Below are 27628 nucleotides of genomic sequence, written 5' to 3' on the forward strand. Positions count from 1 at the left end.
GATGTAACACTGCAAACACAGAGACTGGATTTTTTGAGATCCCTTCTGTCTCACCCGCTCAAGTTAATCTCAGCTGAAGGGTGTGGAAAGAGGGAAAGCAGTGACACAAATTTTAATGATTTGTTTTCAGGCTTCTTGATGTAGGCTCGAGAATCTTGGTATTCATGGCAGAGTTAATACAGGTGGTACAGAGATTATCCCAAGTGCTGTCTGAAAGGAAATGAACCACAGCACCTGTGACACAGCTCAGAGTAGGCAGTGAACAAGCTTTCTTATGTTGCTTTGTAACAAATCAAACCCTCTGAGACCAGCCTACAGATTCTGGAGAAGGGAAGGATTAAAGGAGTTGCTGTGCTTGCTCTTTATTACCCGGAATCCCTTTATCTTTTTTAGAGTCTCCCTCCCTTGATTTTTCCTAGGTCAGTAATTTAACACCTTGAAGCTTTCAAATCGAAAGTTAAAATGACCTTACTGTGTTGAACTATTAGCCCAGGATTTAAAAAAAAAAAAAGAAGAAAAAAAAAAAGCGCAAATGGAGAAATGGAGGAGGGAGAATCTCTAAAAACAGAAGCCTTTTGATCAGAGCAGCATCCTGCAGTTCGCAGTAACTCAAGCTGACCATTCTTATATAGTAGGAATTAAGGATTCCCCCTGCCAGGCAGGGCCCTATTAAAACACAATAGCTGTCTGAAAAGGGTAAGCAAGCTGATATGGATATAATAGGCCACATATTGGGGCCCCTTTCTACTCTGAAATAAAGCTGCTTCTTAGAGTTATGAGCTGGGAAACCTAGTATTCAGGAAGATGGAAAACGGTGTACAATGGAAGATGGTAAATAGCCCTGCAGAAGCGCTCCAAGGTGCTTAAGGGAAAAGTAAAGAAGCCTTCAGAGACAAGCATCAATCACCCAGCACTAGCTCTTTCAGTCTAATCAGGTGCTATTTCAGACCACACGGTGTTTCAGTGAGTCTGCAAAGGTCTTGCTAGTATAAACAGAGATTTAGCTTTTACACTAGAAAACACAGCGAGTTGCGCACCACAGACACAGCTGCATGAACACCATTATAACTAGTTTTACGGAGATCATTGCAAGTTGCTACCCAGCTTCCCTCAAAAACCCTTGCCCTTTTCCACCCTAAACCTAAAATAAAGAAATTTAAAAATCCAGAATTATAACTACACAAAGAAAGCTGATAACTCTCCAGCTAACGTATTTAGTTTTTGTTCAAACTGGCCCAGCTAGACTGTTCGGGGAAAGAAGAAAATTCCTTATTGAACTGCTCTATAACCTTCTATATGCCAAGGGTATGGGAGATTCAAGTCCGCAATAAGCTTTATTATCGTACAGCCATGATCTCCATTCTTCAGCTTCCTTTATGAACCAACAGATGTACTTTTGCCCTCCCTGTCACGCTGTGGAATTCATCCACCAGCTGCAAGATGCTACAGAAACCATGCAGTGAACCTGTGCTGAGGGTGAGAGAATGGCACAAGGAAGAGAAACACTGCCAAAAACACAAGCAACACAACATAGTGTTCAGATTTTCTCTAGTCTGACAACAACTCTGGAAGTTGCTATGGAATTGACATCAGCTTGTCAATGTCCACTGAAGGAGTATGAATTAGAAAAGTATTTAATAACTGCACCCATCTTGTACTGCTGAAATCAAAGCATAATGCTGAGTGAAGGCAAACTGGCTTCTCAAAGTTGAGGCCAAAGTATAAGCACGAGTAAGGGCCTGCTTGCTCCATTCTGCACGTAGTCTCCTGTATCCCTTATCATAAGACAGTTCCATGTTTTATAAATAAGACTTTTAATTATTTTAAAAGGTAGCAGTACAATCATGTTACAACCGTGATGATCCAGACACTACTGAAATAGAGCTTAACGACCGTTCCAAAGCGATTCAATACTGGTGCCATGCATGCAGCTCCCATATTTGCTCTTTTCAGTCTTGGTTAGACTGGAGAATTTCAGAAGAAAAAAAAAATACAACTATTACTCTCTCACCTATTCATTTGCCTTGGCAAGAACTGCAGCACATCAAAGACGGAGCAGCTTCCAGTATTTCCATCATGTCAACAAATGAACCTTGCCAAAATTCCTTAATATAGATGAAACTTCATCATTTTACATTAATGCTAACTGCACGTAGAGATTGCTTAGCTAAATGACTTTGTGCTCACTAAAGCTGCTTGGCTACAGCGTTGACCTGCTACGCCTTGTCTAATTTATCTGAAGATATGCAACAGGATTAATTTTGCAGAACATAAGGTTACTGCAAGTCTCTAACGCTAATGTATTCTGGAATCTGCATGGTTTCAACACCACACAGCATAGAAAGTCTCAGGTTCTCTGGAGACAGCCAGATTTCTAGAAACTAGACTTTTTTTTTTTTTTAAGAAAAGGCAAGTTTTAACTATGTGTTTTTCAGGCAAGCAACAAGATTTTCAGTAGTTTGCTACTCCTGGGGATGCAGAGACAGTTAAAGGATTTCATCCTGTAAAGGATAAGGAATCCTATTATGAGATCTTATCACATCCCATTGCTGCAGGCACTTGCTGATTTTTACAGCTTGGCATATCCAGTTTAGGAGAAATTTTACATTTGTTGGCCTTCTCCTCATTGGAACACACGTATTCTTAGTGAGGCAATTAAAAATGCTCTTCAAGATTTTCTGTGAAACCACAACATTTTACAGCCTCAAAATGACTACAAAACTCCTTCTAACACCACAAAACTGAAAAAAACAAACCCAACCTCAACTCTCATCCACCCTTTCTTAAAGATCTGTCTGGCAAAAAGAAAGTGTTCCTCAAACTTACACTACTTGATTCTAATTTAATACAAAGTCTTATAAGCTTAGATAGATGGAAGCCTAGAACTCCTCTGAAATTGATCTCCTATATGCATATAGTGTATAGTAATCTAGACTCACACCGGAATGCTTCATTAAAACCAGAAATAAACCATATGTATTAGTCATACAGAGAAAGGTATAGTTATTGATGAAGCTATCGCGTATTCAACAGTGGTTCTCTTACAGCTTGAGACATCAAAAACGTTATTGGAAGAAACTGTATGTTCCAAAAAAGTGGCTGCCAAGTTTCAGCATCCGTGCAAGGACAGGAACAACTTTCACACACACACTGATACGATGCAGTCAGTTCCTTTATTATTCTGCTTGTGCGGTTATATACATTTTCCATATCTGTACATGCGATTAAGCTTATTCAGATAGGCTACAGACATAAATCACACGCTGTTCACACGCCCCACATTCCCTTATGATTGGTAACTATGCACTAACGCCAATAGCAACAGACTGCCTCCACGTCCTTGAACACATCTTGTTTTTGCTAACCCACACCATGTGCACTATCAGAACTTTCTCAATGGCTATTCTTAGCTGTCTTTTCCAGTGGCCCGTTCAGTTATGCTGTTTTGCTTAAGCGGCCTAGTCATGCTAATTCTCAAGCTACATCGACCCCAACAAGTGCCTAACAGAAAAGGATAAAAACTATGCATTGTAATTCTTGAAAATAAAACACCCCCATATAATAAGACAAAAATACCAGTGGGCATTTCTACTGAATTCCAGGTGCCAATTTCACATTACTACAACCGATTTCTTCAAAACAGTTACAGAAGCTGCAGGAAATCCAATCCTTACAGCATGGGACCAAGCATCAAAAGAGATCACTGCTTCATACACACATTACAGATTGTATGCAAAAAACTGTAAATAGTCCCACTACATCTGTTGTGGATATGTCACTATTTGTCTTTCTCATTTTTTCCTATATATTCCAACACAGTGACTCAGCAAGCGCAGCTGAGCTGTTCTCCAGTGATGGAGAAAGATGCTTGTTAAACAGTGATGTTGGCACTGAATATCTATTTTGCATCATGGCGTGCTCTACTACAAACCTTTCTTCGGTGGAAGTCAGACAAGATTACCATAGTTCACCAATTCTGATTTGAGGGGCCTTTCACTTCTGCAAGAACACAAACTAAAACAGAGAAGCGATTTGTGATCAGAAATGCAAGAACAGCAATAAGGAAATAACTACCCCATACCACAGATATTAAAAACAAGCAGACTGATTGGGAAAATAAAATTAAACAATAGACCTGATGGCATCCCAAAAAGGATATGATGAGCCCTATGAAATACCCAACTGATGAAATGAGTTATGGCATAATAAACCACAAAGAGCACAAGTACAGGAGGTTCCTTAAAGATTTACTTAGGAACAGCAATGACTTGCGTATCTATTTTGTTGTACTGCTAAATGCAGACAGTGGGATGGACTGAGGAGTAGGAAAACTGTATCATAAATGAACACAACCAAGAAAAATTACTTCTCTATGACCTTCTAATCTAGATCAGAGAGATCAGTTTTCAGTAAACGCTAGGATGTTGTCCTTTTCCCTCTCTCCCTAAATTATCCAGACTTCTTTCAAGAATAAATTTACTCATTTGAAGTGTGTCACAAAGGTCTGATTTTGACTCCGAGCTTGGATCACATATACATCTCCAAATTTGTACTAGTAACATTAACAACTATGATGAAAAGCAATAAAAAAATTAGAGGCATAAACAGAATTATGCTAGAGTTATAAACTAAAACGAGACAGAGGATAGTACATTCAACTCTAGCCCATAGAAACAGCAGAAACAGTCAACTCGGACACATACAGTTCTAATCCTTCTACCACTTGCCAGGTTTCTGGACTTTGGCTTTTGGAAAATTTCAGACGTCTGTTTTTCAGTTTTATTAGCTATCAACACTGCCCATATGCAATTTGCTTTAACTGTCATTAAAGGAAGCTCAACTTCATGGCAAATGTGTTGGATTTCAACATTCAAGGCTGTAAGAAGGAATCTAAATATATCCGACTATATAAGGTCTCCATAAGGTAGCCAGTCCACTTCTGCTGCAACTATTCTGACAACGACCACAAACAAACATGTAATTTCCATAATGTAAAGGAACAGGAAAGAAGTGGGCAAAGACTGCACTGCTACACCTCTGAATACACACTAGAAGCATCATAATCTGACCACATTGCATATAAAAGTTGTGATTGCCTCCCTTCAAATAGCAAGAGCACAGTGCATCTCAAGTCAGCATATAAGTAAGTGATGGTTACCTACAGACAACTACCCAGTGCTAACACGGTCCTGATATCAAGTGCTAACATTCATATGCTATCGAAAATTCTCTAGATTTTTCTGTCACCAAAAGAGTATTATAAGTTTCCTGAGTGGAGTATATTATCACACCCAGCATCAACGGTAAATGTCTTTCATGTTCAATTCTGTGTTGCTCCTTTAGCTACCATCCCTCTGAGTTTGTCCTGCTTACCAAAAAGCTTCTTTACCTTTTTTTCCCCTCCTGTGTTTCTTTGAGGGTTTGGATTCATCTGAGTATCCACTCACCTGTAACATTCTTGAGTATGTGGGAAGAAAACACCACATTTTCCAATATATTGGCAACTTGTACAAACTACAGTGGGAATCGGTGTGTTATTACCATTAACGTATGCATTTTTCCCAGCTGTTTACTCAACAGCAGTCATCCCAACCAGCATATTTGTCAGGCTGGGACTTGTTGCGATGTTTGTTACAAAGAAACAACTCTGGGAAAATCAGGAATTCATAGATCCTGCCTGTGAGATGAAGATAACAACGCTGTTTCAGCTGTTAAGCAATGCTATAATAAAACCATCATGCTTCAGGTGGCAGATCTACAGGTTCTGGTCAAAATCTACACAATTTCAATCACAGACAGAGTTATCCACACACCCCCAACCTTCCATAGTTCTTAATACAAAACACACACACCATGCAGAGTAGATAGGGGGTACTGAAATCCCATTTCTAATACGGGTTGGAGAAACTTAGATTACAAGGAAGAGACTTCGCCATTCTGACAACTCTCCTCTGTAGAGATAAGACTGGAAGGCAACAAATGGACTGTAACAGAAAGGCTTTGTGTCTATTAGCTACACTCTAAGTGGAGAAATATGCAACTATTATAGGTTCCCCAGAAAGATTTATCAACAAATTCCGTCCTGCAAATCCACCTACTCTGTGGAGAGAGAGACTTTAAAAATGTCTCTCTCATAGCAACTTATCCATATTAGCTGCAAAATCTGCTCCTCAGAGCTTCTGGCATGAGTGCTGTGTCTGAGTGCGTATATGCATTCTCTTTCCACTGACAACTGAAGAGCAAAGGAGAGGCAGACAGCCCTCTTACACAGTGCCTTAGGGATCAAGGAATCCCAAGTAAGAGCCTGTCAGGAACCATCAAGCACATTATTCCAGCTAAGATTTTCAGCCCAAAGGGCTGCTTCACAGCTAGGTCATGAACAGCAGCAGCTTCGTACTGACTGCATGGCTCAGTGCAGTCTTCCACTGAGTGTGATAATTTTGTCTTTTTCTCTCCAGAGCAGAAGACATGTAGGAATCCTGAGAGTATTTGAGGAACACACGAAATGTTATTTTTGCAATTGCTCGTAAGATTCTATCAGAGGGAGTACCAACATTTTATGTCAGAATCAGAAAGCATTGTTACCTCCCAGAGGCTACCGTTTTGCTCAAAATACAGAACTAACACTGAAAAACCAACAACCAACACCCCTCCCCCAAACACTCTTACTGAGAAAGTCTAACGAATGCCTTCATCTCTCAGAAAGAGAATCTGGCACAACCTGTCAAAGCCCTAAGGACCTTCTCACTACTATTTTTGCTGTTTATACTATGATTGTACAAAGCACAGAGACAACGTTCTACAATGCTAGATGCTGTAAAGTACATGCAGTACAATATCACTTCTGTCTTGAAGAGCTTACACTATCCTTGCGAACAAGACAGAACAAGTTGCCTTGAAAAGGGGAAAGATGCAGAGCAGATGACAGCAAGATGATGATAAGGCCTACATAAACAGAAATAAAAAAAAAAAGATGGCTCTAAGCTAGCTCTAAGAATCTCTCCTCCTTATAAGCAGATAATTCATCTTATTTCCAGTTGCCAATTAAGGTTGTCTTCAGTCAGTGGCTTATTTCTCATGGGTATTCCATCTGTCTCATTCCTGGCCCTTCCCCCTCCAGGGTACTGAGACCATTTTGAAGAGGAGGACATTGTTTACAGATTTATTTAGGTAATGTTGTATAGCAGTACAGGACTGAACAAGCCAAAAGTTTTTCTGATACCAAAGGCTGTGTCACTGCTATTGCCAGAGAAAGCCAAGAGAGCAGTATCATATTCGTCCCTAAGGAATGAGTTGAACAAATAGTTCCAGCCAATCCAGACAGGAGGAGAAAATGAGGTACTTTCATTGCTAGAAGTTGATACTTCTCACCATGATAACATCTTCCTATCCAAGGATCTCAAACTATATAGCACTGGCAGTCCTGTTACTCTGAACAAAGCAAACTTTCTTTTGTGTAAAACAGAGCTCTACACAGCGCAGACCTGGTATTTTGATTTGTCAGGCACACAACAGATCTAAACGCAGTATCTGACCCCCCCCCAACACACACATCACAGACACCTTCTCAGATAAATGTTATCAAATTGTCACACAACATCCAGCTGGGGCACTTCAAGTTAGAGCCAGAAGAAACAGGCCTTACAGAAATAGCGGATCTCAGATGTCAGTTTGCAGAGCCAAATGGAGGTAGTGATGCACCTGCAAGCTAAAAGCAAGATGTCTCTCTGAACCAGTGCTCCAGCTGCCAGGTGGTCAGGGAGACATTTCACCAGAAACAAAAGAAAACCAGAAGTATTTTGGGAGAAGAACATAGGAAAAAAAAAAAAAAAAAAGCCTTTTCCTGTGTCTCCATTTCAGTTGTATTTGGTTTATTAAATAAAAAGTGATAGGAAGACGAGTTTCCTGTCCAAGGTAAGTTATCACTGGCTAATATTTCTGAGCTTTCTAAAGAGACTTGAACAGAATAGCACATCTACCTGCAAGTTGGAAGAGAAAGTTTCAAGCAAATGGTTAGCCCAGAAGAAAAGCAAAAATTACTAGTAGGAAGACTCTTTGTCAAATTTTTTTTTTACTGCTTCTTCCAGCTAAAGTGAAAAAAGCCACACAGACTCCCTTTAAGACCTCAAAAAATACAAAGTGGGATGCTATGCACATTCCCTCTGTGTTATCAAATGCATTAGCATGGGGGCCCTGTTTTTCTTCAGTACAGGAAAGATCAAGAAAACAGGACGATAAATAATAATGTATAGAAGGAACAGGTCCCTTTAAGATATGTTGGCACAGAAGTTAGGCTGGAAGAAGTAAAGCAGCAGTAGTGTGTAATTACACAGAGAGTTTTCAAGAGTCTGTGTTTCATAGAGATTCAAAAGCAGAGCAGAGATTTCTTTGGTTTGTAATGAACAAATACCAGTAGCATTTCAGCATATCTATAAAATCAAGACTAGTCCTAAGAGAGGCACAATTTTACTCATTTAGCTAAAAGATGTGGATTAACTGGCAGCAGGGTGACTGATACTCCTGACTTACAGGAACAGGTAAGTCAGATGAGGGGAGTGTCAAGGAACTCCCAAGACTGAAAACAGATGTCCACATGGTTAGGACAAATGAACAATGGAATAAAGTGAGAGAAAAAATTATCCTTGAAGACTACAAATATTCTGGAAGGAGAACTGTATAGAGATAAAGGTCATCTTTCTGCAATTAGCAATCCCAGTGCTAGGCTGTGGATAGCAGTGGAATACATACCCCATTTAATTTCCAAGAAACAACTAGAAACACTCATTGCCTGCAAAACACTTACTGCTTGATCTGTACAGAGCTACATGACCACATAGTTTTCAGCTCTGAAATTTCACTCAGGTAAACTAACCCCCAACAAAGTTTTCTTAATTACCCATAGAAACAGTTGTTGTAACTGGCATAAAGATTTGAAGTGACTCATAGCGAGGTGGGGATGGAAAAGCCATGACTGCTCTTCAGTGACGAACCCAGCAAGAGAGGTCCACGGAATACCACTCTATTGAAAAGTGTTCCCTCTGAGAAGAATTTTGAGAATATCTAACACCTGTCCTTGACACACTAACTAAAGTTACAGAAGTCTTTATCCCATACAGACTTTAAAAAAAAAAAAAAAAAAAAAAAGTCACTTGCTTGGGTCTACCTGCTAGCTTTCTAAACCCTGGGCTTAGTCTCTAATTTTAAGTGAGCATAAATAGGCAAAGCACAGTATGAAAAACTGGATACCGTAATACCAAGTCCCTTCATCTCAAATCACTGCAGCATGTTTCAAAATATACACACACCAGTCCTCTCACTTAGAATCACCTGGAACGTGGAAAACACTGGGAGAGTGCACACAAACCTTCTGGAATCTCACAAGTCATCTTTGAGTTCCAAGACACTGAGATTAAAGATAAAAATCAAGATCAAGCTTATTTGCTTGGCAGAGCAATAAAAATCCAGTGTAACTGTCAAAGCACAGCCTGAACAAATGTTGACAGTTGTGTGGATGAACAGAAATCTGTTAGGCAGTGAGGGCTCACCACTAGGCCCTGGGAGCCAGAGTGTATGACACTTTCATAGTAGGAAACACTGTATTCTGAGACTACCAACACCCATACTGCCAATCATTTATTCTCTACTGTATTTAAAGAATCCCACATTTCAAATCTTAAGAGTTTCACAGTTCTCCAAATTACTAAGCCTATTTGTGCTTTGGTACAGGGAAACAGTTTGATCTGCTAAACTCCAGACATACCATAAAAGAAAAAAGGAAAAAAGAAAAGAAATCATCATGCCATGATGAAGAAATACTATAGAGAAGCAATGTGAGCAGTTTCAAAAAGCGTGGAAGGCCTTTCTGCTCATCGTTAAATTTTTTAAGTAGATACGATCAGAAGTCTCGAAAAGGCCCTGTGATGTCAACTTGAAAGCAGGTGGAAACCAAATCCGATCTGGAGAGACGCTTGAATCATGATTTCAGCTGGGTATTTCAGAGCCATCTTGCCTTCAAGCCTGGTAAAGAATCTTGTTGGTGGGTGGAGGTCATTGTAGTCATGCTCTTTACCTTTAAGTGCTTGTTTACTGACTATGTGTTCAGCTGTCTAATCTCAGCACTACTTTCTGTGGAAACTCACCTAAAACAGATGGAGTACCATGATTCCCAATCACGTCAAGTGCACAGGTTGTACCTTCCTTTGTCCGCAATAACTACTCTCCGTGACTAATTCTCTGCAACCCTCACTTAACAGTGACCACTGCAACTTGCTCAGAACATGGAATTATACTGCTCATTGGTTTGTATAGTAAGAGTTTCATTCCTGATACTGTGCATTTTTTTTAACTTTGGTAGTCTACAAAGAGGGAATGCATTTTGAAAGTTTAAGCTACTTCATAAACAACAATAAAAAACCCAATCTCCTTATAAAATCCATTGAGTACCAAGTATTATTTGCTTCTAAAATAGATTTCTGAGATCTTTCAAAGTTAGTATTCATTCTAGTTACACTAAGCTACAGAGAAAGATTAACAGTAAAACTAAACAGCTTTGATAAGCTGTTTGATTATTCTAGCAAAATTTCCTTTTTACTGTTTTGCATGGGTCTCGAGATGATTCACTCCAAGTGAAAGCTGGAAGTATTTTGTTGAGAGCAAAAGAGATAAGGTACTAACGAAAAACTATGTTTTCTTGTTACAATGCCATCTACCTAAAAGATCTGTTCTATACACAGATGCAGCACAAAGGCCCGTATCTTACCTCCTCTGCCAAGATGGTCAAAACCATGCTAGCCTTGAACTTCTTATTAGCCTATCGCCAAAAAAACAAAAAAGGCAGCTTCAAAAATTTCCCCTCACTCAGACTTGCTGCAGTATTTATCTTAGTTACTCATTTACCAGTGAGAATCACACTTGTTTAAAAGTTGAAAATGTGCATGGGGCAAGAAAGTATAATGCAAGTTGTTCAGTCAGTCAAACTAGCAAGTTAGATCTCATTTGGTGATTAGATGGACACTAATGCGCAGAAAAAGAACAAAACCAGAAAAAAAACCCACAAAAAACCACTGAAACTGGTCAACTGAGAAAGCAAACTACTCCTATGCTTTCAGATCCTCTTCCACTACTGTAGTACAGAGATTGTTGTGAAATACTCTGGACAAAGATTTGCCTCAGAAAAAGGGTAACAGGAAAGGATGCAAGCAAGGAAAGATTTTCTCAACGGGCACCAAAAGACAGAAACATATAACCCCTGCAAGCACACACATTACCAAAAGATCTTTAATGAAGCTGCCTGTAAAAGTTTTAGACATTGTGCAAGACATCACTAAGTTGGCAAAACATACAGCAATCGGCTGAGTCAATATCAACAACACTGAAGACCAGCACACAGTTTTTCCCACCAAAAAAATCTTTCCAAATTAGTAGGAAGATATTACCTGTGCTAATTATAATGTTCCTTATTTAAGGACTTATGCAGGTTATAAGGGCGGAAGAGGCATTCTGTTAAAGCATTCACCAGGACAACAATCACACATGGAGACAAAACAGTTCAAATTCATACTCAGAAAAAGGAAGAATGAGTGCTGCTGAAACCAGAAGCAGTCTCTGCCTTTGATACCAACAGCCTTGATTAAGGCAAGCGGAATTTGGTTTTCTATATTCTTTTAAAAGCTCTGTTCCCCAAAACGACTGCTTCACATGAACGTCTGTAATAGGAGAGGGACTGAAATGTACAAAACCCATGCACATTTCCGAAACGTGCTCAGGCAGCCCTTGGCTAACCCAGTGAAATCCAGCATTCACAACATAATCAGCATGTGTCCAGCTCCATTCTCCATGTACCCTACCTGTTTCCAAAAGCCCCCCTCAGGCTGGCACTATTGGCCGCGTCCTTATGTACTTACTATTCAGTGAAGAACCTGGCAATGCCATACTGACTAGTATCTTCTCTGTTCTCCAGCAGCTGGCTCACTGCATCCTCCATGTACGTGAGGACATGTCTTTGAGCTGCAAATAAAAGACAGTAAGAGACAGAAATTAGAAAACAAGGAGTCTGCAAAGCCCAGAGCCAGACCAGCCAGTTGTGTGCCTTACACACCAAGCCAACAAGCATTTGCTCCCTCAGTTAGAGAGAAATTTTACTATCCAGATATGGATAGTAAAATTCCTGACCTAAGTCCTTATTTCTTTCCTGGCTACACAGAATTAGTCATTAACAGTGCTGACCCTTTTTTAAAATCCCCTGAGATTCTGGAAGTGAAGAGGAAAAGGAGTTGTGAGATTGCCTCGCTGGAAAAACGCTTACTCAAGAGGAGCTCCTGATCTCTGTTCTGAGTGACAGCCATCTTTCATATACAGATGGTCAACGGCATATCTGTGGAGCTGTTGCAGAGCTTTAAGTGTTCCCTGCCCTACCCTCCTTACCAAAGCCAAGTAGCTCTAAGGGTGTTCTGTAAAGTTTTTTTCCTAAAGGTGCAAATAAAAGTACATCTGTTTCCATACAAGCACCAGTGAATGTTCTTCGAGTGGCAGGTGGGGAACAAGTCTCAATGCCAAGAGAGATTTATATTGCTCAACAGTCAGTCTCAAATAACTGCCTAAAACAAACATAAGGAAATTTCAGACGTGGTGGATCTGCCAGTACCCAACCACAGAATGTCATTCACTTCTAAGACTTCTGAATTAAGATAGTTGGTACAATACAAACCTGCTGCTACAGAGGGCAGACTCTGTACAAATCAAGCATTTGCCAGGGAGGAAGCAGCACAGATTCGCTCCTGAGCCGCTTTGATGTTTTTGGCTAGAAACCGAGTTGGAACAACAAAGAGCCAAGTCTGGGGTGATGCGCCAGCTACCAAGCAGTAGACTTTCCAAATCTGCAAGTTCAACAATCAGAAGACAAGTCGCAGCGAACCCAGGAAAATTGTTCCTAACCTGGAAAGCACACAAACCCTGTTCCCAGAGCACACACCTCCATCCTAAACACGTATGCTACTGCACCTTTGCAAGTAGTGTCGTGTCCTAAAAAGAGCAGGAGAAAACCCTTAGGGGATATAGGAAAAGTAAAGGCTGTTTTTCCTCATTGCCAATCTGCTCCAGACTTGGCAGCATCATCCTCTCACCAGCAACTGGCCAACCTCAGATCCACATGAATATTCTTCAAACCATTTTAATTTGTGCTTAATATCCTGGTAAGCATCAAGCCTGCGCCACTCGATACACAGCACGGAAGTCCCTTCTATCTTAGTGTGGGGCAGGTGGACTTCAAGAGAGACCCGGAAATCATTATTCCCAGTGGATACAGTGATTAAAAGTATGTATGAACATTGATTGCTATCAGGGGATTTCTCTGCCTAAAACATTTTTCAGGACAATGGTAAAATTGGTTAAGCACACCCTGGAAAATACCTTGCAGCTGATAGCAAAATGGTGAGCCAAAGGTTCAGAGATATTATCTGGCACTAAAAGATACAGGGTGTAACTTTATTTAATTATTTTAATGCAAAGGAATAAATTTAATTTATGTGAGTGATTAAAGAAAAATAGCTCTGCGCACCTGTGTCCCCTGAGGGAGGAATGAGTTGTGGTGCTCAGTCACAGGCTCCAGATAACAGCAACTAGGTAACTTTATTTCAGCCCATCCTTCCTCTCTCTTCATTATGCACTTCATACTCAGAAACCATCTTTTCAGGCCACTCTTGAGCTGTCAACGGTACCAGATTAAGCCAGGAAATGATACTAGCAGACATGCTTCCACTCATCTCACCCTGCAATAAACTTCTGTTCAACTGCAAAACCATTCTCCAAACTTTGTGGGAAAGTGTACAATCCTCCTTTCGTAGAATATCCCCTATCAATGAAACATATTTTTGCTATTTTGCTTTTTTGAAGTCATTAACCTCTCCCCTAAAAGCCTATGGGAATAGATAGGCTTGGTTGCACAGTGCTACACAGCACAATGGGGCTGACCTCTATAACAAACACCTTTGAGTCTGCTCCTGGAGAATAAATTAACTTTCAACACAGAATCTCAGACATTTCTGTCACACTTAAAAATGTACACAAATATATATGGGTCGCTGTTGAATACAGTCGCTAGTAAAAGGATATTTCTGTTAAGCTTTTTGTTGCATGGCCTAAGGATCCTGGCAAAGAACCTCTCCCTATTTCCCAGAAGGTAGGTAGAGGTGTAGGAGAGGGAAGAAACTGGTGAGCGAAGAAGCTGAAAGAAAACAGCACTTGCAGTTTCCTCAAGAAGTCTCTCTCTTTGGCTCTTTGGCTGCTGTGCTGTTTTCCAGGTAGCACAGTTCACACTGCCAAACCAAATTCCAGCTCTGGCTTCCTGTTCACCGGCTGCCCAGTTCCATGGAACGGCACAAGTAGTGTGTTTTATAACCGAACCAGCTCTACCCTACACAGAAAAGTTGCAGAATAAAAACTAATTTGCAGGCAGGTTCTAGCAGGCCAGAGAGGCAAAATAAAGTGCCAGGAGGCTGGTTATGGCAAAACAGTAGTTCCATAATTTATATCAATGGTACTTTCCACAACAAACATTGGAATCATACTGGAACATTAACTATTTATACAAGCAGAGTTAAAAATCCATGGGATCCTGTGCAAAATAAGTGGGATGCTTCATACATTTTTAACAGTTTCAATCTCTTTGAAAATTCAGGGAGATAATGGTGTATTGGTATACGTGTTGCTCGTATTTCTGAGGCTCAGCTTGCAGTAATAAGGCAGCAAGTCCAATTCAGAATATAAAGCCCAGATGCTCATGCAACTGTGCTATTACAGCTTGCTGTCTCTGCTCATTTTCTTCTTGATAGAATTCCAGTACACTGCAGCTTCCACACAGGAGGTGTTACAACAGGTTATCATTCTCAGCATTTATTTGTTTATGGCTTATTGCAAAAAGGCTCTCCTCCTTACTCGTACAAAACCTTCCAAGTTAATGGATCATGCAACCTGTATTTGCTAAACTCTTCCCTGAAACCCCATGCAACTACCCCACACAATAGGTAACTGTGCCTACCACTGTCACTTGGGAGGTTCTACTCTTTGCTGTCAGGCAAGATTTGCTACCAGGCAGCTTTCACAGAAAGATCTGACAGTGTATGCTCACAGAGGAGTCTTCCGGCAGCCTGTGACGTGATAATAAGCAGACATGTTTGCACAGAGTATCTAAATTCTTATCACTAAACCACTAACAATGATGTTACACTGAGAGCCTCTGTCCAATCGGTAGCAATGTGTACAACACAGCTCCTCTAAAGTCAGCTACGGCAGCATTTGGGAGAATGGCCTCTGATGGTATTGACACCATGTTCACAGGCTCATATCCCACCATCACCCACACTCCCAAGGTTCAAAGCAAATTTTGGAATCAATGCACTTTTGGCTCAGAACCAAATTCAGGGCTAAACAGTGACTGTTCAATTCAAGCATGCCCAGAGCAGGTCATATAAATCTGTAAGTATTTACACGTAAAAGGCAAAATGAGGATTGCATCCACAGTCTATGGACTTCACTACAACACATTGGACAATCACAACTAATTCTATTTAGCCATAACTGCATCAAATAATTTTGCATGTGTCCTTAAAGTAAAAATAGTCCTTTTCTAAGCCACTGAATGACTTTTTTCAATCTTCTTATGAGAACAAACAATCCATTAATTCATAGGTTTGATTACACATATCGTACAAACAAGCGTTGATAGTTGAAAAAACTTGAAGGAAAAGGAAAATTTATTGCAAATAATACCACTGCATGAAACAGAATATATGCTCTGAAATTCTCAAAGACAGAAATTCAGGAGGAAGGAAGGAAATACACGTCACCTTTAAGTAATGATATTGCATATATGTAACATTTTTGCTATCAGCAGTGCTCAGGAATGGAGACGATTAAGACCTTGGAAGTGCCACAGTACTATGGTAGTTATATGATGCCTACTTCAGCACATATTGGTAACAAAATCACATTAACCATACTGGTTTTGCATATCAGTTTCCCAGTTTTACCACTTAGATGCAACTCCCTAATGCTACAATGATAAGAAGCTTCTCTTTCCAACAAGTTTTCCTTTTCTAAAGTCAAAGGAGAAAAGCTGAAGATCAGTATATCAGCACACTTATCATGAAGTGATGCTGCGTGTCATACTTGAAAGGAATAGCAAACATGGGATGCCAGAAGATGCAATAAAAATATCTGCAAAATAAAAATAAATGCACTAAGCAAGGTGAAGAAAGAGTATGATTGGAATAAATTGGTGTAGGACGGTAAAACACGTGTCATGTACCTTGTTCCAGGAAGCAGCAGAGCAGAGCCCTACAGCAGAGGCAAGTCTTTATTTATCAATTTATTATCAAATCAGCTAGCTACATTATTGCTCATCTCTTCATGAGAGATGACTTCTTCTGGAACGTGAGCTGTCTACCAAAACAATTTGTACTGTATGCACATAAGAGGGCTTTTTTTTGTGTGTATGTGTGGCTGGTTCATTCCTGGCATAACTGAGTATGTTGAAAAATCAGGAGTGGGAATTCCTGGATAATAAGACCAGTTTTTGTTAATTATTTGCCTCCTCTTCAACTGGAGTGCCGAAAATACACACTGTTTGATGTAGTTAACATTATGATTCATTTCAGTTATCAGGAGTTCAAGAGTACAACAAGCTTTAATGTATTTGGAATATTTTTGGTATTTTTTAATCTCTGAGAGTGTATAAAGTAATCGCTAAATACCGTTTCAGTATTTATTCTGAATTCAAGCTTAACTAGGGACACTGCTGTATTATGCACATTAGAAAGACATATCTATAGTAACAAAAAATCAATTTCATGCAAATATTACCAAAACAATAATGATGTGAGAGGAAATTGGCAAGGACACAAACCGCAAGAACAAAATCATGTTAACTCTGGAAGTTTTTCCAGCATTAAAGGTCTTTCAGGATGCTTCTTTTTAATCTTTTCAGATATAATTTGGGATTTAATCTCTTCAGATACAGCTAAGGAATGACCTGAGCAAGAGAAGTATGTAGACAAAACAATCAACCTAAAAGGTAAATCACTGTACAGCTGTAGTTCCTTTCAGCTTTGCAGAGCTTCACAGTGTAATTTCCTATTAACCCTCAAAAAAACCTTTTTTTGAAGGGCAGAACATGTAATGAAGTACTAGCAGACCTTGTCATACCAGAGAAAACACTACGACGTGAGACATGCACTGTTCCTCAGGAACACATGCTAAGTGGCCACACAGCACAACTATATCATATTTTGTATGTTCACAGTTTCAAAACCACTTTCAACAAAAAATTTCAGGAATGTTTCAGTTTATAGTTTAATCTTGACCATAACTGAAAAATTGTTTCAAACAATTAATCAGCATATTAATCAGAAACCATGACACTGTACTCTTTCAGTTTACACTCCAGAGGCTGCACATAGACTGACTTAATTGTCCAAGTCCCTCCAGCAGACCATCTCCTGCAGGATGTCGTACAGCTGCTAGAAATCACCACTCGCCAATGCAAAATTGCTGAGATATCATTTTTCTTAAAAAAAAAAGTTCCGAATTTATGCAATGTATTATTAACAGTGTGGAAGTAATTGTCATTCCAGCTTGTTATAAAGGCGTTCAGTAGCCTAACGGTTCCCTACCTATTCATACTCAAATGCTGAAGGTCCCTCTGCTCTCCGGTTCTGGAAATCTACCTAGATCAGGATCAGATTTCACCTGTTACCTTTCAAGTTAAGGAGGAAGTTCTGTAGTGCAACAGCAGGTTTGGGGATGAAACCTCCATCTTTTGGAGAAAGTGCCAGGCTGAGTCTAAGAAGATTCAAACTTAATTAACATTGCTACAAACAAACCCTTATGCATCAGTGGGGAAGTCATTCATCCTCCATATTATCGTTCTCTTAGCTGTATAACAGAGCAAGAAATAAAAAATTAAAAGAAAAAAAAAAGGGCATCCTCTTCTCTTTTTATACCATAAGCTCTTACAGCCAGAGTGCCTGGCAGAAGCTCATCAAGTATCTAGACTAAGAGAAGACTCAGTGTCAGCTGAGATGTCTGGACAACAACATAACCTATACACTGATTGTACTGTTAAAGAAAACCATTGCACTTGGACTTTCCAACTCAATACTTCTTAAGATTGTTCAGAAGAAGAGTAAACCCTAGGTTTCTGCAGAGTCTCTACAAAACTGAAAGTTCTCCACTTGGAGAGACTCAGTTTTGAAAATGCATCAGTATCACAAACGTTCTTTCTAATCATGAAGCCCAAGTCTTCTTATGAGAGAGATGAGGAAACACGAGGACCATGTTCCTGACACTTCATAGCCCCATGTTTTACTGATAAGGCACTTCCCTAACAGAGTATTTGTGTTCTTACATGTCTTACATTGGCAAAAGAAGAAAAAAAAGCACATCCTGGAGTTAGGGAGTAGAGGGGAGGAAAACCCAGAGAAAAAGAAAAGTTCAGAAATCTGCAATGATCTACTGCTTTTTCTCCATAACAGGAAAGGGGGGGGAAGGAATACAATTTGTAGCTTGAGAAGACAGCTGCCTAAGCAGAACAATACACTAAGTGCGCCACTGCCGCTGTTATAAATAACTCGGCAATCACCAGTTATTAAACCATAATGAGAAAGGCATGGAAAAGTGTCTCAAATGGGCCTGATTTTGTCTACTGTAGTTTCAATCTCATCCATCAAATGAGAAACACATTTTCATCACTCTTCCAAACAATAAGTGTTATTTATTCAGTGAAAATGCTGTTTAAAATGTCCCACTTGTTACAACAACATCTTCACTGTAGCCTTTCTGTCAACTCTGCAGACCTCATCTCCTTTCCCGTTCACTGAGTATCAGTCATCTGTGTTCTTCTACCTACTATCTCACAGTCACTGTGGCATCAGACGTGTTGCCCTGATTTTTATTCTCCAGGAACTCTGCTGTACCAAAGCTTTGCAATTATTTTTAATCTTAAGCAAATGCTTAATTCTCTCCCTGTTCACTTCTATTTTAACTCACAGCTGTTTTTATTACCCTCTTAGCATCCAAACTGGGCGTGGAAGAATCATCTCAAATAGGGAAAAAAGAAAAATTAAAAAAAAAAAGTAATGCAGCAAGCAGTATGTAATGTTATTTTGGCCACTCATTTTATTTGTTGGCCTGATTTTGGTACTGAAAAGGGAAAAGGGAAAAAGGAGGTTAGGTGAAGCTTGCCCATTCCAGGTCAGGAAAGGCAGTACCATCTGATCTGGGAGACTCAGAGAATATCTTATGCGGCAGCCTGGGACAACACAATTTCAGGATGAAATTACAGAGAGTGAAACTTACCACAATTTCTTACAAATCCACACTAAACAACTATATTAACAAGATTTTGAGGCATACAATAGAACAAACCCAAAGAATGGTGATTTCAGAAAGCCACGTCAATGTAGAAAACATAAAAGCATCTTATGAAAATGTGTGAAGAGGTGTGTTTATTGGGGGGGGGAGAATCGGGCTTTGGGAGTTTTGTTTGTTTTTTAACCACTTTCCTACTGCTAATACACAATTCATTCTGCAGGATTTGTGAGCAGTTTGGTAAGTTACAAAGTCTCTCAAAGACAAAAACATTGTTATTGTTAACATTTACAGCTAATAAGGATACCATAATGTAGCAGACACTTTTTTCCCCTCTAACAGACAACAGATATTGCAATGTAAACAGGAGGACATACTAAATGATCAACAGAACAGGCTCTTATACAAGTTAATGCTCAAGCTGACACACTCACACGTGTGTCTTTTTCTGACCCCAATGTCAGAATAATTTAGAAGGTTTTGCAAAATGAACAGGGAGTAGTAGATCAGCATGTGGAACGAGATAAAAGGAAGCTCTCTTTAAGTAGGTTAATAAAGCTGCTTGCACCTAATAATCTTGCACATCTCTTAGAATTCTGTCTCATTTCTCAGCTTCAGATGTGACACAGAAAACTGGTTTATTCTTACGCCTTAAGAATTTTTAGCCTGCTTCCTAGACTGTCTTAAGTGATTCAATCCTTACTGACAAGTTTCACACAAGTAAAAGTTAAGTGCCTACAAAACAATTAAATGAACCTAAAACTAAGTTGGCTCATTAAAAAGAAGAAATTTTGCAAGTTTCAGCCTAGAGCAACTCGAAAAGTTATGAGTCTATTTAACGCATAGGTTGAAAATGCTGACGTAGTGTGATAGGGTAGCACAAAACCAAAGGGTGTATCCATATGGCACACTGCGATACTGTTCTCAAACACCTGAACTAGCTCCGGAATTGAACTTGGCAATAAGAACTTTAGCAAAGCAAATCTCCTGAGAATCACCTCAAACAGAGCTAAAAACCCTCTTATTTCTGCCTTGAGTTTCCTTAAAACAGAATAGCATCACAGTTATGTAGGTATGCAGAAAGTACCCTTAGCAGCAATAGCACAAAGAGATTCTACCCTAAGACAAATTAGATCACTCCTTTGCTTAAATACATCATCTCTCTTCAGTGCTATGACGTGCTTTGAAAGAACAGTCGGATCCCTCCTCACTGACACTATTGCTAGGTTAAACAAACTAAGCTGTTTTAGTCTCCTCCCTGCAAGACAGGTCTTCCATTTACTGGAAGCCAGCAGTGTTTCTCTAGCATTGACTTACCAGAGATGGCAAAATCATGGTAGAACAAGTAGCAGAACACAATCCATGCCATTTATGACCTTTTCTTGTACAAGAAAGCCACAGTAAATTACGTATACCTTTATAACAGATTTTACCAAAAAGCCTCTTGGGTCTAGAAAGTAATGAAGAGTTTCACTTCAAAAACACTGTCCTGAACACATTCCAAATGCTTACTAGTTGTAATTCATCTCCTCTCTAGCAATTAAATGAAGTCATATTAACTTTATTCCATCCTAATTATTTTTGAGACACTAACACCGAATCCCTTTTCTCCTTCGTTTCCTGGAACATCAAGCAGTAACACAAACTGTTAGAGCCAACTTAAAAGAACGTAGTCTGCAAGGGAGCGGATGCTTTGTAAGTGAAAAGATTTCCATTTTATGTGGGAAACATTACCAACACTATTTCAGAAGAAAAGCTGACATTCAAACCATCTCCCTACACAAGAACAGCACCCCTTCCAACGCTGGGAAATGAATATGGCATAAGGTTGCTCACATAGATCAGTGAGCAAAACTGGTTGGTAACGGGCTAAACGCGGTTCCAGCCTGCCATCGAGCAGCTAGACGTCGCTTGCCTCTGCTCACACGGTGCCAAGGAGACAGGGGAGCAGGCCGCAGCTCATCGCCCTCAGGCCGGCGCTACCTTCACGGAGACCGCGTCTAAGGGCGCCGGAGGGGAGGGCCTCGGAGCCACCCCCGCCCCAGGGCAGCGCCCGGAGAAGCAGCGCCCTACAACACCGCCTTGTAACCCGCCGGCGCTGCCCCCTCCCCAGCCGAGAAGGCGGATACGGAGTCGCTCCGGCCCGGCCGGCGGGCACACCTCGGGCCTGGGGCCGCTCGCCGCTGCCCCCGGGAAGGCCGGGTCGGGCCAGGCCACAGCCACGCCCGGCCCCGCCGAGCCCTAGCACACCCCGGGGATCGGACCCTGGGGGCGCTGCCCCGCCCCACTGCCCCGCTCCTCACCCAAGTACTCGGGCCCCGGCAGCGAGAGCCGGTCGGGGCTCAGCATCCTCCCGCCGCGCCGCTCCCTCCCGGCTTCCGTCCGTTTCCAAGGCGCCCGACGCTCCCAGCGCTCAGGGCCCGGTGCAGCTCGGCCGCTCGCCCCGGCTGGGAACACGCCCCCAAGCCACCAGCGTTCCGCGCGCCAAACCACCCGCCCTCAGCCCCCGCCCCGCCACCCCCGAGGGGGGCTTCGGCGGGCTCCCCATCCGGCAGCCCGGGCAGTCTGCACAGGTCAGGGGCTGCGGGCAAGGCAGGGAGCCCGTGGGTGAACTGGTGGGAGAGTGTTTTTGGAGGAGCGTGGTGACATGGCAGCTTGGCCTTGAGGAGGGAGCTGTGGGCAACATGGCGGCCTGGCTGTGAGGAAGGGGCGGTGGGCGATGGCCTGGGCAGCGTGCTCCAAGGGCTGAGGGACACCTCGGAGTGGGGAGAGCCAGCGGAGCTGAAGAGGCAAAAAGGCACAGGGAGGTGCACGTGTAAAGTCATTCTGGTTGGATTTAGGTTGGAAATCAGAAGATGCCTAATGACAGGGTCTGTCGGGACTACAGCTGAGGGGGAAAGACCCTAATCTGAAGGTGAATGGTAAGAATTCAATGAAGGGCACTGCGTAGTACCCTTGTCCCAGGGAGCAGTGACTGAACAGGGTGACCAAGGAGGTCTTTTGCAGCTATGACCTTCTGTCCATGCCACTGCTTTGCCATTTCTTTGAAAACCTTGTGCTCTAGAGAGGGAGGTATGGGAAGCAGCAGGAATTGTCCTTCATTCACGTGAAGTAGCAACTAGCAGAAAAGTCCTGAGCCACAGGGCTCTTTCTGTTCTTGTTTGGGAGCTTGTCTGGGAGTGGCCCTTGATCTGGGGATGCAGGAGACAGAGCTCTTCGCATGGCTGGAAGCAGCCCTGCTGGGTTCGTCTTCCCCAGAAGCTGATGGGGCTAAAGTTCCAAAATTACTTTGCAGGTTCTTGCATCACCATTAGGAAAATCCTAGCCCAGGATGTAATCCTGGGAGTTTAAAAAAAAAACCAACCAGGAACTGGAAGTGTTGCCTATGTTGCTACTGACAAAATGCAAAAGAGCGGAAAATAAATAAACCACTTGTGCGTGCATATAACCTATCTTTATTCCACTGGAGGAAAGAGCTGAGTGTGACTCTTGGCAATTCAACTTTAATCTATACTCAAAGGACAGCCACAGTTAGAAAAGGGCAAACAGGGTGTTATAACTTACCTGTTCATATCCCCCGCAAAACTGTGTGGACCACTCCACTGGCTTGTTGTGTCTTTAGAAGGTTATGGCGTAGATATAAATACTTCAAAGATGGGCAGAGACGATAATTTAGGAAGTAGGCAAGGAGACACTCCAGTGTGAAGAATGATTGGAACAATGTAGGATTGTTTTGAACAGGATGCACATAACGTATAAAATTATGTTACCTAAGTTGATTTGTGCTGCAATGAAGCTTGTTAAAAACTCGTATTTGTTCAGTTTTGCAGTGTGTGTGTGTGGTTATATCTATTAAATTTAAAGATGCCACATTTTTTGTAATAGATACAATTAGATTGTAGAATACATTGACATAAGAATTTTTTGAGGCCAGGAATTCAGCAGAATTTAGAAAGGAAGTAGATATTTTCATGCAGAATGAGTAAACACAGGATTATGTTACTACATATAAAAGCATAGGGGAAAAAGAAGAGCACTACATCTGTAGGAATATGAACTATCCTACTTCACAGTGAAGCCAATTATCTGACTAATGGGGTTTTGCAAAACATTTTTCCTAACATGATGTCTATTCTATAACTGCTTGCTTTAGGGTTTCTGGTACTTTTCGGTGAGGTATCTGGTTCTAGGCCACTGTTGGAGAGGAGAAATGGAATTTGATAGACCCCTTGTGATCATTAGTTCCTGCACTTTTAAAATTAGTGTCAAGAGCTCTATTTTCACAAGCAATCCTTTATCATCAGCCAGGTAGTTTCACTGGTGTTGAAAAGCCAGATATAAAAGCCTTCCTCTCCCATACTGCTGGTCAGCTGAGCTGGTAGGACCCTTCCACAGGTTGTGCAGTGTTTCTTTTTTGTTGTTTAAACCATTTCTGTGAACAATTTATCCTTGATCAGCATCTGGACTACTTATTCACAAGAGGCCTCTAAAGTCCGGTTTTAAATACTACATTCTAATATTTCTGTTTTTCATTCTCTCTGGGATTTTTTTCTTGTTACTGTTTGGTCTCTATGGTTTGGATGTTGTTATTTCCTTTAAACCAGCTGAGGGAATCCTTTTGGACACAGAGCCCATTTGTGGTTGTAATAATGAAAAGTTTCAGTAGTAGTGGCGCCTGACTGTTAACGACTCAAAGAAAATTGTGTAAAAACAAGATGTCATTTCTGGAGCCATTTATAGACTTCCCTGTTTACTAGTATTTCTCTCTGGGCTTGCCAGAGCCGGGATTAGGTGATATAACAGATCAGCTGCAGGACTCACCTGTTCTCTCTCACTCATGACCTGAAAAGGGATAAATGCTGCCAGATTGACCATAGGTATTAAGCTTGCTTTCCCATATTGGTTTTAGAACCCTAGACCAGTGCATTTTAATAAATTGAGAAGGTTTTTCTGCTTCACTGGTAAACATGCATGTTTAATGCCTGCCCCAAGAGGGGCAAATCTAACAGGGCCTTAATGTTCTTTTGGACCCAGCTGGAAGAATGACAGTGGAAAAAAGAGTATTTTTCTCTGTCGCAACCCCTTGGTAGGTTATCAGAGGTACAGGTCTCACTTCAGGGCAAGCCTATGGAGTACACTTTCAGGGTCACCATCTACCCTGGGAATCATGGTGGTGCTTACATATCTTAACTAAAATTGCTGAGTTTTGTCTACCAGGGACATTTGGGAATCCAAATTAGTCTTTCAAGAAGGATCAGTTGGACTACATTGATGCATTTTGTGCACCCCCGCTTTCAGAGTTTAAATGACCTTGATTTTATTTAGCTTAATTCACTTCAAAGTGTGGTTTAAGTAGTCTGTCAGAAATCATACCTTGAGGTTAATTGGGCTCATTTACTTATATAAGAGTTCGTGTGACCACAAGTTTGAAAATAGTCAGTGGTATCATATAAATTATGTCATGAAGGAAAATTTCCTTATTACGTTGTAATGCATGGACTGAAAAAGTCCTTTCTGTGACAATTTTATAACTGTTTCTCAGCAATTTAGCTTAAATCAGATTTCTGTTCTCCTCCATTCCCACATACTTTGACTCCACTATGTTAACTGCTTAGCTTACTCTTTGCTGGTTTTATGTTCACCTTCCTAAATGTTGAGCTGAAATACTTTTATTAGCCAAAGTTCTCCTGAGAAACAGCTCCTCTTTCAGAGATAGTATTATACAGAATAATAAACAGGACTAGATGTCAAGCAACAAATTACAGAGGAAATGCCTTGTTGTAAACAGACTGAGTCATTCTGCCTGGCTTCTGTTACTTTTTCTTGGAAAGAAATATTTTATTGCTAGAGTAGTTACAATAAAGCCTAGACGTATTGGAGGAAACTTAACTTTTCTGGTTTTTTTTCTTCAGGTGACAGTTGGAAATGCCATTCTTTAAATGTGAGCAGTCTTCAGTCCTGTTCCATCTGACTTCTATGAAATTAATGTAAGCCGGTTTCACAAAATCACTAGGAAACTATCTCTAGCCTTTCTTGTTCATGCTTTGTGTGTCCAAAACCTTGTCCAATTTTGAAACAGCCAAGAGCCTGTCTTGTGCCAGACCTACCTTTTTGGGGTTTGGTGGTGCTTTGCATTTTTGAAGGTTCCTACACGTTTGCCAGCTGAGCTTTACCTAGTACATAATAATAAAGTTGCAGGTGTGATAACAAAGTGTGTTTATCTTAAGACACAAGAAAAACAAATCGTATCGAGAGGAGAAAAACATTGGTTTAAACAACTGAGAATCTTTATTGATAAACTATTATTTTGGGTACCATAGCGGAGATAAGTTTTGCAGAGAGATCTGAAGAAATGGAGAATAAGAGCTTCACATGCTGTTGTTTGTGTAAACTATTGGAAATCATGTAAGTGAAATTAGGATTGTATTATGCAAGACATTTTAAAAATCAATGGCGCTGAAGCTGGATGATTCATTTATGAGTCAGTTGCAAACTCATAAAAACTTCCCATTAAATTTCTGATTTAATTTTTATGAATTATGACCAAACTCTCTGAACACATGCACTAAAAATAAGATTATCTTAAGTAAAGAGGCCAGCCAAAATCACAATGAAATTATGTGATGAAATCCGTATTTTCATATTGTTGGTTCCTCAGAAGACATTTACAGAGAAAGATCCAGTACTTCTAGTACTTATCCTAATCTGAGCCTTCTGAAGCTGAACAAACTGTTTATGTGGTTCACATGCAGCAGAGTCTTTCACACAACAAGTAAACCAAACTTTCTCTAATAATGAAATAATTATGATAACTAGTATAATACTGGTTTACCTCTTCAGGTAGAACATAGACAAACAGATAGGACTTACATTGTTCTGTAAGATCAACGGACTTTAGAGAAATAAGATTCACAAAGTTTCTCACTCCTAACATCTGCCACAGGATGAAGTCTGGAAACAACTGTGTGTTTTCCAGCTAGTGATAGGACATGATGACAGCAGCAGCTCTCTTAAGTAGCCAGCATTTGTACCATTAAAGGGCTTAAATTTGACACCTGTGATTGTACCTGGAAGTCTTAAGTCAATGTACTTAACTGATAAGATGTCATAAGCATGCAGAGAACTGTGCTATGAACATTATGCCATCGTAATTTATTTTTTATTTACTAATTTAGCTGCGTTTTAGCCTGGATTGCTGGGATTTTTGTTTTTCCCCTTGAACTGGTGCACAGAAAAAAAGTAAGCAGAGATCTGATCTAATTTTGAGCTCTCACTATATTGATGAACTTTGTGTTAACCTGAGCATTTAGGTCTAATCAAGCTCCCCAAGCCTTGTATTTTAAATATAAGTTGTTAGGAAAAAAAACTTCAAGCATTTTTCTACTCCTCAGTCACAGGAGTGCTTCTAAATTCTGGGTGATCTGCTTATGAGAAGAAGAATATTATTATGACAAGATCTGTGGCTTATGGAGGCCACATCTTTATTTTAAAATCAAGGGTAGCTGTAAGTTGTATGATAGATTACTGGGATGTATTAAATGCACTGTCCAAATTCTGGTCGTTTTTGAGCTTAGTGTTAGCAAGCAAAGTTGTTTTTTTTGTAACAGTAAACTGTTGAAAGAGTCTCCTTCAGTTTTTGTTCCCATTATCTCGTCAGGAAGGAATAGACAACATCTTTAAAAGTACTTAAGCACCAAGTGAGTGACCCTTCTCTGCTGGAATGCTGCCTCACTAATGATGCAGAGAAGAAAAACAACCATTTCTGGCAGAGTTTGCAGGATCTCTCATGCCAAATAAAAAAGTCTAAAATGCCTGATAAAAATAAATATCATTATGAAATTCTGGCATGGGAAACATTTCTGACAGCCAAAGCTTAGCTCATCTTGGGGGGTAACCCAAGAAGGCCTGCAATTTTCATTCTTTGTTCCTAGTCATCGAATGTTCCTTGCAAACTTCAGCTGCCAGACTGTGTTATCTATTAGACCAGGTGTCTGTGTGAGAGAATTTTAATAAGTAAATGACACTCTGTGTGTGCAAGAGAGTAGGCAAATCTGTGTGGGAGTGAGCTGTTGCTTCTTGGGCTGAAGTGAAGCAGTAACTCTGACAGCTATACTGGCCAGTTCTTATGGGAAAGGTGTATAACTTTCTGTGTTCAGTACAGAGATTTAGCACATTCAAAATACATTGAAAGTATTTTGTCTTATAACATCTACAGGGAAAAGCAAATGATGGATGCAAGGAAAAAAAAAACAAAAGAAAGAGAAGA

General features: G+C 40.5%; 1 protein-coding gene across 3 annotated transcripts in view; it reads right to left on the reverse strand.

Annotated features, from left to right (window-relative positions):
- Window positions 1-21813, reverse strand: part of CSTPP1 (centriolar satellite-associated tubulin polyglutamylase complex regulator 1) — an 82981-nt gene extending 61168 nt beyond the window's left edge. For all 3 annotated transcript variants that reach the window (XM_075425912.1, XM_075425911.1, XM_075425910.1), the window contains exons 1-2: window positions 21666-21813; window positions 11904-12006 (exon numbers count right to left, since the gene is read on the reverse strand). In XM_075425912.1, the coding sequence (XP_075282027.1) occupies window positions 11904-12006; window positions 21666-21711 (149 nt within the window). In that variant the 5' untranslated portion in view covers window positions 21712-21813. The remainder of the gene's footprint in view (window positions 1-11903; window positions 12007-21665) is intronic.
- Between the last annotated feature and the right edge of the window lie 5815 nt (window positions 21814-27628).

The sequence above is a fragment of the Opisthocomus hoazin genome, chromosome 7 (assembly GCF_030867145.1).
Source record: "Opisthocomus hoazin isolate bOpiHoa1 chromosome 7, bOpiHoa1.hap1, whole genome shotgun sequence".
NCBI classification, from domain to species: Eukaryota; Metazoa; Chordata; class Aves; order Opisthocomiformes; family Opisthocomidae; genus Opisthocomus; species Opisthocomus hoazin.